Below are 12,480 nucleotides of genomic sequence, written 5' to 3' on the forward strand. Positions count from 1 at the left end.
GTTTATTGGTGTTAAATGAATCGACTGTCACATGAACGGCGTGCTGACAGAGGAGTCTGTGCGCTCGTTCCAAAGACGACTGAAACCACTCGAGACAAATAGTTTGAGCTGTTTTGACAAGTTAATTTGCTACCTGCTCGCTCTGTTAAAACCAGACTGACTTTAATAATATGCAACCACGATGATGGGACAAAGTGTAATAAATATTACTTTAATATCAGACAACAAATATTACAGCAATGTTCAACTCAAATCATTTTACACAAAGTGACAAACACAAAATCAGCTTGATTCAATTGTTTCCTGTGTGTGAACAGCCCGCGAGCAAAGCAGCCTGCTGCAGCGCTTCCACCCCAACGCCGCCATTCTCTTCTCCTTCCTGTTGCTTGCAAGAATGGGCGGGGCTCTCCCAGGCAGTGTTTGAGGGGGCGGACTCAGACCCAGGAGTCCATACCGCGCCTTAGCACAACTCACCACTACAGTCCAGTTTGTTTGACCGGAGTAGACAGCGTCACACGTCACTATCGACAGACTTTAATGACTCAAAATAAGTCACAAAGTTAGTGAAGTTATTCAATTCAAGAAACTTTATTTGTCCCGGGAGGGCAGCGGGAGAGTGGAAGGAGGAGGGACGACCTTCGAGTAATGTTAGCGTGCATTTTGTGTTATTGCAGATGACTCTTTTAAGGCAGTGCCGTATATACACAGAATCATTGGTTTGAAGGAATGCCAGTTAGCATAGCTTAGCATAAACACAGGACAAAGTCTAGTTTGTGACAAGGTAGCAACATGCTCCCTGCCTGCACGTGCAGAATGATAGCAATACGAGCTGTGCACCGTGATCACCATCAGCTCACAGCCACATATATCTTCATTACGTCGGCGTGCAGACATAGTGCACACGCTCTCACTGCCACCTTCACACACACGGACGCACATAAACAACTTGCAGCCAATTACTCTCCCTTTAATTATTGTTGCATGCTGCCCTTTATGGTGATGACGGTGACCTTTCCCTCCGGAGCATCTCCTCCACCAGCCCTCCATCTTGGAGGCTTTTAACCCACCGTGTTTGAACCGCGCTCCCAGAAAGCCGGGCCCCCGTAATCGACCAGGCGAAAGACTGAGACCAATTAAAAGTGTTTTACCCAGCACTTAAGGTTGACAGGAGCTGCCGCACTCAGCCCGGCAAATGCCATTTTAACAGCAAATTCATGAATGTGTAATTGTCGGTCTAATGAACCTGATGGTTTGAGTGTTGTAATAAAGGGACCCCCCACCTGGGCCTCCTCACACACACACACACACACACACACACACACACAAACCCACACAGACTTTTCAGCCATAATTATTCATTAGACTTGTTTTTCCAGCTCGCAGGAAAGTCACACCAGTGTCTAACATTTCTGAAATACTCCAGGTAAATATCGCTGCTTCTTTTCTCGATGCGTCACAAACTGAGCCTTTCTTCTTCTTCTACTGTTTCTACACCTACACAGGTTGTCAAGATTTATATGCTTTGTACTTTACAGTGACTTTGAAACAAAAAGCTGTGTTTTGGCATGAACATCCAAACGCTGCTTCTAGCTAATAACTGCACGACTGCAGGTTTGTGTCGTTTCATGAACTAAACAGCGAATCACTTAATCACCTCGGCGGAGGGTCGGCAGCAAGTTAACACACGACCCTTCTCACCAGAGCTCACAGGAGTCCTAAAGGTCAAAACCTGCGAATGTTGTTCATAGACTTGTAAAGGTGGTTCAACTCACTCCCGTGGCGGCTCTTAAATGTCACCTCATTTACGAAAGCATCCAAATTAGCTTAAACACCGGTGTGGTGATCGATCATGCTGCCAGGTGCAGAACGAACGTGCTCAACGATGACGACCTCGAGCCGTCGAGTGACCTGCAGAAAAACAGTGTGATGATGATGCTTTTGTCATTTATACTGAGTTTATTGATCAGCCTCCTCATCATTTATTGCCTCATAAGCATCATCTTCAGAATCATTAGGCGGGAGTAAGAGCAGAACCAACTGTTACTGTAATGTATTTCATTTGAATATTAAACTAATATTTTAATTGTATTTAAACAGACGCGAGGTGCGTTCACATGAGAAAATAAAAAAACTACTTTTCTAACAAGATAATCACATGGGAATCATGCTTCTCTCGACCACACCGCGGCCTCAGCTGCACTCTGTGGATTGGTAGTTGAGACCCAACGCAGCGAGCGTGAATCACGTTGGCAGTAAGGCGAATAGGCTGATCAGCGCTCACATGCACTGCAAAGATCTAAACCACCTGCACAAAGTCCATAAACTAAAAGCAATCCTACTTTGTTGCTTAAAGACACGAGAATCTCCCAAGCGGCGACCACCGGTGTGAAGAATGCAGTTCGTTAAACGTCCACTAGAGGCTGGCTGAAGAAGTCCAGTAAATCACACAAACACTGTTTTTACAGGAGATATTAACATGTTTACAGCCTCTTCAGTGTCATGTTTATGAATACTGAGTAAGAAGGGATCGTCTGTGCATGCTGAAAGTCCGTGTCCACATCTCTTCTCTCTTTCCCTCCCTCGTCCGGCCGCGTGTTGTTCTCTTGTGGGGTTATCACGCGGGCCTCCACCAGGCTTTGTTTGGCCCTCCACCAGGCTGCAGCGGGACCTAATGACTTTCATTATCAGATGGGGGTTTAATTTGAGCTGCACCGCTGTCAGAGATGAGTAGCTCGATATGGAGCCACGCAGGAGAAAATAAAAGAGGGAGTAATTACTCTTTAGGGGTGTGCGTGGGGCGGGGGCACTTTGTGGGTGATTGGAGCCTGGCGGGGGTCGCGGCGCTGAGAGAAAGAGTGGGAGCGGGGAAAGAGACGAGAACATGGTTTATGAAAGGGAGCGATGTTGAGTGACCACATTCAGGTTATGAGATTTGAGTCGGGATGCGTTTCCTCTCTGCGCAGAGCGGTGGACCGCGTCATTATCCACGAGGCTGCTGGACGGGTTAGCAAACAAAAAGGAGAGCGTCTCTTTGCAAGGACACGAGAGCGAGGCCAGATTAGAAGAGTGTGATTAGGAAGCTATTCAGCCACAGAATTACCGCCTTCTACCTCTTCACAAACACTCGCACCAATGCAGTGAAACCCGCCGCCACTGGCTCTCTTCTGAAACAGTTTCAGGAAATGACTGAAGAGAGAAATGATGGCAGGAAATAAATATTCATTAATTTCTTTTCAGAGTCCCCAAACAGTTTGACAAATAAAAGCTATGGCTGAATTTTGTGGATATTTTGCTAAATTATCAGTTGAAATATCTGGCGGTAGATTGCGATAGATGCAGATAAAATTGATGTCTCTGCTACGCGGCTCACAGTCAAAGCAGATGTTGTGACACCATCAAGCCAACCTTGATGAAGACAGGAAGTCTGAATGAGATGGAAATCTCTCGGAGGTGTGTCGCTGCCAGCTCCTCTCCTGGCTTCTTCCAGCATTTGTAAATCTCCCATCTGTCTCCCCAGGTCTCTCCAATAGCACGACGCTCTTTCTCTGCCACAAAGCATCAGTGTGCTAGCTTGCGCTTATTAGCCAAGAATCAGAGGCTGCCAAACAACATGGGAAGCTCATAGTGTAGCGCTCATTGCAGCACAAACATGCATGAGCTACTATTAAAGTCAAACTGAAATTATTATTATCTCCCCTTAGTTGAAACACATACAGGAAATATATCTTTATTTCTTATCTGTATTTTAAGTCAACAGTTTTCATAGCCAATAAAAAAAAAAAGACAGCGTCCTGACTAAAACGCAGACTAACGTTTGAAGGCTCCGTATTTATGTCAGTGTGACGTTTCTCCTTCAATGTGAGCGTCACAGACGCGTAGTGATCCCGCCTGTCTTACAGAGGAGTTACAGAGCCAGCAAGGGAGCGCAGAGCTGTGTGTGTGTGCATGTCAGACTGTGCATGTACGTGGAGCTCCTGCTGGGGCCGTGCTCTCTTGCATTTAAGTCAATGTGTTGACAGACTGGGACATGAATATTACACCGGTGCAGAAACAATATGAGCCTAATGACGGCAGAGCTTCACTCTCTGATGAGGGCTAAAGAACACAACAGTGTTATAGTCATGTGACATGGTGGCCTTTTAGGGTTTAGATCTGGTAATGGGCACAGATTTTTTTTTATTGGGGGGGGGGGGGGGCATATATTGATAATAACTGTGAGTTTGTAAGTAAATCTTAGTAGTTCAAAGGGTGTGGTGGTGTAAATCATGAAGCTGTAGTTGTAGTTGTACTGTAGCTTTTTGCACACGCACAGTAGCTATGAGTCAAAGACAAATGTTTGCCTACAATGTGTCTTCTATTCCCAAAGTGTTTCAAATCATCCTCCGTGCATGACGCTCCTGCTCCTGCACCAACAGCTCCTCTGATTCACACTGTTGATATATAGCGACCATCCTCAACATGCTGTCGACCACGTCGTTCTTCTATAATTGCACCAAATGTCCAGCGTTACATGTGATGTTGTGTATGTCGTATTTATCAGCATCGTACTCATGTTTGCACTGACAAAAAAGCAGCTGTGAGTGCAGAAGAAGTCAAATGGATTCATCATCTGTGTAAATAATATGATCTATAAAATATTATTAATTGGAGTCTGTGTTATCGTCATATACAAGGCTTACCCCCCCCCCCCCCGAAATACAAACTAGATGGAAGGTCGAGTGTATGAAAGACGAGCTGAGATCTCTACAGGTGTCAGAAAAGAGGGAAACCTTCTTCAGCGTTTGAAGACTGTACCAGACGATGACACGCTCGACATCGCATCATGGACGTTGACGACGCGTCTCCTAGCAACACTGGGTCTTTGATTGTCAGTCAGCCGCTGCCCACACAGGAATCTGAAGCTTGCACACTTTCAACACAAAATATGTGGACTTATATCGTCTCTTCAAGGATGAACGCACGCGCACACACACGCGCGCACGCGCACACACACGCGCGCACACACGCACACACAGTGTCATTGAGGTAAAGAGTTCCTGACTGACAGAGAGAAATGTAAGGGTTAACTTTGCAGTGATAGAGCAGCTGAAGGTCAAAATCAGAATCTTCTCATGAGAGGAAATGTTTGACACTTTTGTACAACGCATCATTTATCTGAGAGTCTGCAGCAAACGTCTCCATGAGATGAAAATATAATTATTATATAGAGGAAATAAAGTTTGTTTGTTTTAATACACTAACAGTTTGCTTTAAGGATTATAACAAGCATCATCACGTGACACACGTACATGCTCACTTACTTTACAGTTAAGTCACCATCTTGTCTTCTTTGTTTATCTTTTTGACTCGTGTTTGATTACTGCATTTGAATGATCAATAATATTTATATCTATCTGATTTAACAAAGATATAAGCCGGTCTATTGATATCAGTATCGGCTCTAAAAATCTCACATCAGTCGAGCCTGGAGGAAACATCAGGATGTTTTATCTCGTCAGCGTTAGGATCACTAAGTGTTAACTTCTGTTCTTTGGTCTCTGTGTATTAATAACGCTGTCTCGTACACCTGTTTGGCCATATTGTTCATGCATAACACAATTATAATATCACTCAAAAAAAAACATGTATTACCAGGAGGGATTTCCAACACTAATTAAAACTTCTTAGAGAATAAAAAAACAATGTCAGATGATGAAGCTGGGACCAGAGAAAAGAGCATCTTAAGCTCATATCTGTGATGTTTGGGGGTTTTTTTGCCTTGAGGGGGCCCAGAGTCCTCCCCCCTCCGTCCCTTTTACCCCTCAGCTAGTCAACTTCCTGCTCGGGCACTTGTCAATCATGTTGATGAGCTGTCGAACATTTAGCCCGAGGCCGAGGAAACCAGGATGTGTAGATGGAGCTCGGGCACTGAAGAAGCCGGCAGAGAACACACCCAATGTGCAATTATAAAGCCAAAAGCCACAGCACACCTGGAGACTTATGCATGAACCTCAACACATAAAATAAATTATTTATTGTTTTTTTTTAATGATGAGGACTGGAGGTTCACTTCCAAAAAGTCCAGAGAAGAAGAAGAAGAAGTCCATCTCCAGATGTACATGTGGGAAAGAGCTTCATTTATAGGGCCAGAAGAGGGCAGCATTGCTTTCTGTTTGTCCGTCTGTCTGCTACCTGATACTGAATGCTGCTGGTGTTAATGGGTGGATGTGGAAGGCTTTCTGAATGAGACGAAAAAAGAGCGAGGGGGGGAGAGAGAGAGACAGCGACAATGAGTGACAGACAGACAAGAGAGGGGGAAATTTAAGCGACTGTAATTCACTCAGATCCGATGGGAGTCAGAAGATTGAAGCTGAATTGCTTGATTTAATTTGTGTTACATTCACTCTCACTTTGTGCTGTGTTTCATTAGCAGTGTGTCATATCTGCCGGTATGGAAGCTAACACCGTTGTCACCTTCCTCACATGTCAGCACATCCTTCCACTTTTAAACTTCAGTCTTTAATGGTGATAGAAAAAAAAGGTCATGCATCAACACCAAAAGATAATGAACTTATTTGAATGTTCACTTTTTCTCTGTATCTCTGAAAGACGAGTTTAAAACATCTAAACCATGACCTTAATGCCGAGCGCTAAATTAGCCCCACTGTGTTCTTCTTTAACGTCTACATCTATACATTCAAACGGATGAAAGCTTCTATCTGGATTCGGCTCCGTCTTTTCGTTCCATAAAAAAAAAAGTGGCTCTAATGACTTGCGTGTGTTCAGCCAGTTGGCCGTGTGCCTGAGTACTGTACATCAATGGGAAAAACATGAGACGATTATGCATTGCCTGAATTAGGACTCTCAGTCAGTGCAGCATTCTCCCGTGTCCTCTCTTGAACCAATTCTTTACTACTTTACTTTCAGACGAGGTGGGTTGCTGAAAACGCTATTAACAGGCCTGTGAGGTGTCCTAACAGACATCAGTGCTTCTATAATATGGATGAAGAGAACGCGGGCTTCGTGCGTAGATGCATTGATACTCAGCTGTTGTCAATGCATCTCAGCAATTAAGATAGTCTGCAGTCGTCTGCTTGCTGTTTTTGTTAATTGCCTGTGTAACACGAATCATTTTAAATCAATGTACCTTAACTCTAAATTTACTGTTGAGAAGAGCGTGAAGTCAAACTCCCTCTGGGCTTGTTGTTCTCAGCTCTGTGTTCACACAGAGGCGTTTGTGTTTCTCTCAGAGGCTCGAGCATGTTTCGTACATCACGTGAGCTTTGTCACCATTTGGTTCAATTCCCCACCACAAGGGGGGGAAAGGAGACCGCCCCGCCCGCTCAGGAATACTGCATGTACAGCAGGTTTATCACAGGACTACAATTCAAGGAGAAGCAGCAGACCAAACCAAAGAAGTAACTTTGTTTGGTCGAAACTTTGAAGAAGTGAAAACAGAGTTGTCTTTGTGCTGATTGAGCTCAGTTAAAACACTAAAGACATGAAGGTGGCGAGGGGAAGCAGTTCACTTTGTTTTGGTCTGAGAGACTTGTGCATGATGTTTGTTTCACCGATAATCCTATAAAACTTCTTCTCACTGAATTCATTTACTTTTCCTGGCAAGTTTTGACCCTTGCTTGCTGGTTCCTAATTGCTAATTATTTGTGGAGTTCACTTGAATACAGTAGTACTAACGGGCGTGGCCACATAATGATCAGAGCTGAAACAGTGTAAAACGTATCCTGTGGTGCATCGTGGTTATGTGTTATGGGATCTGTCATCTTTTCATCTTAGAAGCAAATGTTGGAGCTGACTTGGTAGACATCAATGTGATTGACCCAAACAAAGAGAGAAAGAAGCAACAGCTTGAAGGACAGAATGGACTTGTGCTTTCATAGTTCTTGTCTAGTCTTCTTTACCCTGCATGTCACAGCGACACATTCACACACTGATGGTCGAGGCTGCTGTGTAAAGTGTCCAGGAGCATTACTAATCCCATTCGTACACATCCACACACCAACAGGTGAAGCAGCAGGAGAGTCCAGGGACACATGAACCCTGAAGCTCGTCTGTTAGCTTCAGCTCAGGGAACGCTTCATGTCGCAGGTCGGGAAAAAAACCCCTCATCATCGAGAATTTGTGTGAAAAAGGACTTTAACCCAATCACATGATTGTCCTTGTGGACCAAGCCATTCAATTCTTCCTGCACTTGTAAACTTTTCACTTGAAAACTCTTAATGAGTCAGAGCAGATAAAGAGCTCTCTGAATAATACATTTGTCGAATTTCACTAAAAGATCTTAAAACATGCAGCACAGCGACTGAATAGACACCTTTCAAAAAAAAACAAAAAACCTCTCCGAGTAGAGCTGAATGAAGTGTGGATTCACACTGAAAGGGTCCAAGGTTTAGTTTCTGTTACATGGCACAGAGTGGAGCTCTAAAGACCCTGACTGTGTGGGCATGAGGAGACAGATGTCACGCTTTCAAAGGCTGATAATTCCAACAACAGTAGAGGCGTCCATCGAGCTCTGACTAAGAGGCAAAAAGAAATCCCTCACAGGAACAACAGAACACTGAACTTCTACTCGCAAAACACAGTTATCCAGTCAGTCGACATTCCTTATTTTTTTATTGTGCTTTTGATCCAAAATGGAGACGCGATCCCGTTTGGTTCCCCCCCCCAAAAAAAGAAGAGCTGTGTTATGACTCTCAGAAGTCGACTCTCTTTCCTTTTTCATGTGGCATAAAATGCATTTTCTCTCCCTGCCTTGCACAGTCCCCGCTTCTGATCTGAGGGGTCACTGAAGATGTGGCTCTGTGCTGTGTAATGTGAATGCATAAAAAGTTGTCATTCGTTGCACATTGCGGAACATAATATGACCTTGTTTGAGAGTTGTACGAGCAGCGGAGATCAACAGAGCAACAGAAGCAGCGAGACATCACGTCAAAACCTCCTTGTCTGCTTATTTATTCCAATCTCAGAACAGCGTGTTCCCAGAGAATGTTTCCCTTGAATATTTCAGCACACACCCTCCCTCCCTCCCCCACCTCTCTTCTTCTCTCGCGTTATAATACTTATTTATTTCAGGAATAATTTTTTGGCGAATTACAGCAAAATGGCTACAGCTGTAATCAGAGGATAAGTGGCAGCCGACATGGCAGGTGTTTGAGGGGAGATAAGGCGAGAGCCATTGTGAGACCGAGCCTCACTTCCATTTAAATGTTTTGGGGCTTCGACATCCTTCTTTGATTTGTTACCTTCGGCGTCCCTGCGAGCTGTCGGGAGGGAGATAGCCAGAGTTTCTCATTCACGTGGGGCTCTTGGCCCTCCGCGTTTGTGCCGTCCTTCAGATGTTAGTTCGAGGTGAGATTGTGGACACGTCTGCGTGGAGCCGGGACTCAGATGAGTGCGTGTCATTGGCAGAGCTCGTTACAAGAGTACAAAGAATCCTGTTGTTAAAACTTGTTTGCCCTCTAAGCTCAAAAAGCAGAAAGAAAGACGAACAGGGAGCTTCACATGTGCCCGCGATGTAGTGGATAAGCATTCTTTCTTTTCGACAGCAGGGGGCGACTCCACACGTTGCAACAGAGATGACATTAAATTATTAGACCCTTCTTCTCATGTCCTCAACATTTTCCTCAAAGGTCTTTGGTCTCAGCATGATCCCTCTCATGATGTTTATTTTGCAGGTTAGGATGCCTTTCAGAGCAGGGGATGCTTAAGTTCAGGAGACAGAGGAAGAAGACAAACTCAATGTGTTATTGGACACGCACACACACACACACACACACACACACACACACACACACACACACACACACACACACACACACACACACACACACACACACACACACACACACACACACACACACACACACACACACACACACACACACACACACACACACACACACACACACACACACACACACACACACACACACACGCACACGAGAGGATCTAGAGAGAGGTCAGAATGAGGGGCTGCACACAAAAATAAGCGCCCCGAGCAGTCGGGCGTTTGTGCCTTGCCCATGTGCACCTTGGCCGTGCTTGGAACGTTAACTGATTTCTCTCCAGCATCAAGTCCCAATTTGCATATGAGTGCATGAAATGACTTGACCGTGCGACCTTCTACTTCCTCACCAGAGTCCCACTGACTGAGCTCCGGCTGCTCCCTGATGCAGTAAAGGAGTATTTCCTGCCGTGAATTGGAGTAGTGTTACAGCACACCATCTAAACTGAAACCAACTCACCGAACAACATCCTGCATCTGCAGCTTAAAGCCAGCCACACTGTCCCTTTTGTTGTTGACGTATCTATGAACACACCTCCTACCTGTAGCTTTATCACTGTTTGCAAAGTTAGCACAGGATGATGAACTTTAACCACCTGGGGATATGTTAAACTTTTGATTGGGTGTCCTGTGACCTGATGTCTGATAACCTGATGACGACTGTTTGCTCTAATGTTTCCTGTCTGCTCCTTTTAACCTGCATTGTGATGTGTTGCATCGTATTACTGGAACGCTGAACCACCTCTCTGCACAACACAAAGAAACCTTAACCACACGGAAAGGGGGGAAGTTTCCCATAATTAGAAGTGCGTTCAATTTGGTGCATGTACCTGTTTTCATGGAAAACTCAGGCTGCATGTTAAATGTTGCCTCGTCTAGATTGGCTGCAGTTTTTTTGGTTGTCGTTGAAATCTTCTCAAATTGGCAAAGTTATATTTGTTTTTTGATTTTTTTTTTTCAGTGAGGGAGCTGCTTCAATAATACAAAGAGTCAAACTTTATTAAACGCACAAGTGCCTGTGAAACACACCAAACTTAGTCTGAGACTGACGTCAAGAGAGCTTCACCCACTTCTCATAGGCTGGCTGAGCACGAGGGGTGGCAACTGATCGTTCGCACAATGATGCAATTCTGCAAAGATACACAGATGAACTGTAGATCACATCCACAATAGAAAACACACAAAAGCACAGACAGACTTGTCTCTCAGGAGGAAGTTGTTAATTATATCACTGTGCTGTTTTTCTTCCACCAAGTCCTCCAGAGGAGCTCCAGCCAACGCGTTCATGTTTGATTTTTGGCTCCGGCACTCACTGAGACAAAACTGTTTCCACCATGCCCTTAGTCCTCTATTATTAAGCCAATAAAGAAGCACACAATGCTGAGAGAGAGAGCGTGTGTGTGTGTGTGTGTGTGTGTGTGTAGGCGGAGGTGGTGGTGGTGGTGGTGGTGGTGTTGGAGGAGGGGGGATTCTTCTGCTGGAGCTGCCAACGCACAGCAGTCTCATTTTTATGAGATCCCAAGACACAATGGACGCCAAGAGAAAACATCAGAGCCTGAACCGTCCTCCGTCCTCCCCTTCTTCTAAATTAAAGTGATATCTCATTGAACTGAACAAAAGACTAGCTGTCTAACAGCTGAGGAATAATAAAAAGGAATGATAGAGACGTTAGCCGTCACAGAGAGATGTGTCAGCTCTGTGTCAAAAGACGTTTTTGGGAGGAAGCTCTCATGGAGATTTTAGGGGAGTGGAGGGTTTTAAGACCGGAATCAAATGTGGGAGAAGCTCAAAGTTTAAAACCTCGACGCGAGACACGTTTACATGTGCACTATGATGGACACATGGCACGATTTATTGAGCATGAGGATGAAATTCAAACTGTTTGATTTCATTGAAAAGCTGAGATGGCCCTGTGTCCACCGGGCTTTTTTCTAAACACATTTTTTTCAATTGGTTTCAAAGCGGATCAGAAGGCAGCAAACGCAGCACCCAGCATCTTTTCTTCCGAGCGCTACTCCGTTTTGTGCGGACGCTCCGAGCTGCAAATCTTTCAACATATTAGAAAATCTCTATTGACTTCACCGGCACTCTTTTCAAATGAGATATTTTTCCATATTTTGATCACATTTCGAACCATCCTCCTTGTTTTGCTCCAGATAAAGCAGGAGGGCAAGCATCCTCCGTTTGCTAGATACATTTGATAAGTTGTCACCTCTGTGTGTGTTTAAAGTTGTCGTCCCCTCAGGGCTCCAATCATTCAGCACTTGTGGCGTTCGTGGAATCTGAATGAAGGAGACGCCTGCAGAGTCTGTTCCACTTTAAGAGCTAATTAGGCTGCTTGTTTAAAGTCTGACACGACGTAAATATATATTTATATATATAATCACTGACATGCATTTGAGTTTCATACAGGTTATTACCACAAACAAGATTCTTTATTCCAGCAACCAAAGTATTAATTTAATCAATATATATTATTCACATCTCCAACATGACGCTAAATAAAAACAATCAATAAAATAAAACAAATAAAATAAAAATGAAAAGAGCTCAGTCTGTAAGGAAGGTGTCACCAGTTCTAGTCCCGATGTGGACCAAAGTATGGAAGTGCTTCTGTTAACTGGAGAGGTGCGAGGTTACTTCCCGAGTCAAACATTTTGACATGGCAGTTTACGTTTGGTTTTCTTATTTTGAGACAT

The 12,480-nt window shown here is 44.3% G+C and overlaps 1 protein-coding gene across 11 annotated transcripts in view; it reads right to left on the bottom strand.

Moving 5' to 3' along the window:
• LOC306833650 (uncharacterized protein) overlaps nt 1–12,480 on the bottom strand; it is a 152,653-nt gene that overhangs the window by 19,182 nt on the left and 120,991 nt on the right. For 3 of the 11 annotated variants that reach the window (XR_013780393.1, XR_013780394.1, XR_013780396.1), the window contains 2 exons: nt 6,390–6,496; nt 6,006–6,218 (listed from right to left, as the gene is read on the bottom strand). The exons of 4 other annotated variants lie outside the window; for them this stretch is intronic. Coding sequence is in view for 2 of the 7 variants with exons in the window: in XM_079359056.1 (XP_079215182.1) it covers nt 6,118–6,218 (101 nt within the window). In the remaining 5 variants the exon portion in view is untranslated. Of the gene's footprint in view, nt 1–6,005; nt 6,219–6,389; nt 6,497–10,622; nt 10,912–12,480 lie in introns of those variants that run through there. 4 more of the 11 variants (XR_013780395.1, XM_079359056.1, XM_079359055.1 and 1 more) reach the window with 2 other exon arrangements.

The sequence above is a fragment of the Symphodus melops genome (genome assembly GCF_947650265.1).
Source record: "Symphodus melops genome assembly, chromosome: 13".
Taxonomy (NCBI): domain Eukaryota; kingdom Metazoa; phylum Chordata; class Actinopteri; order Labriformes; family Labridae; genus Symphodus; species Symphodus melops.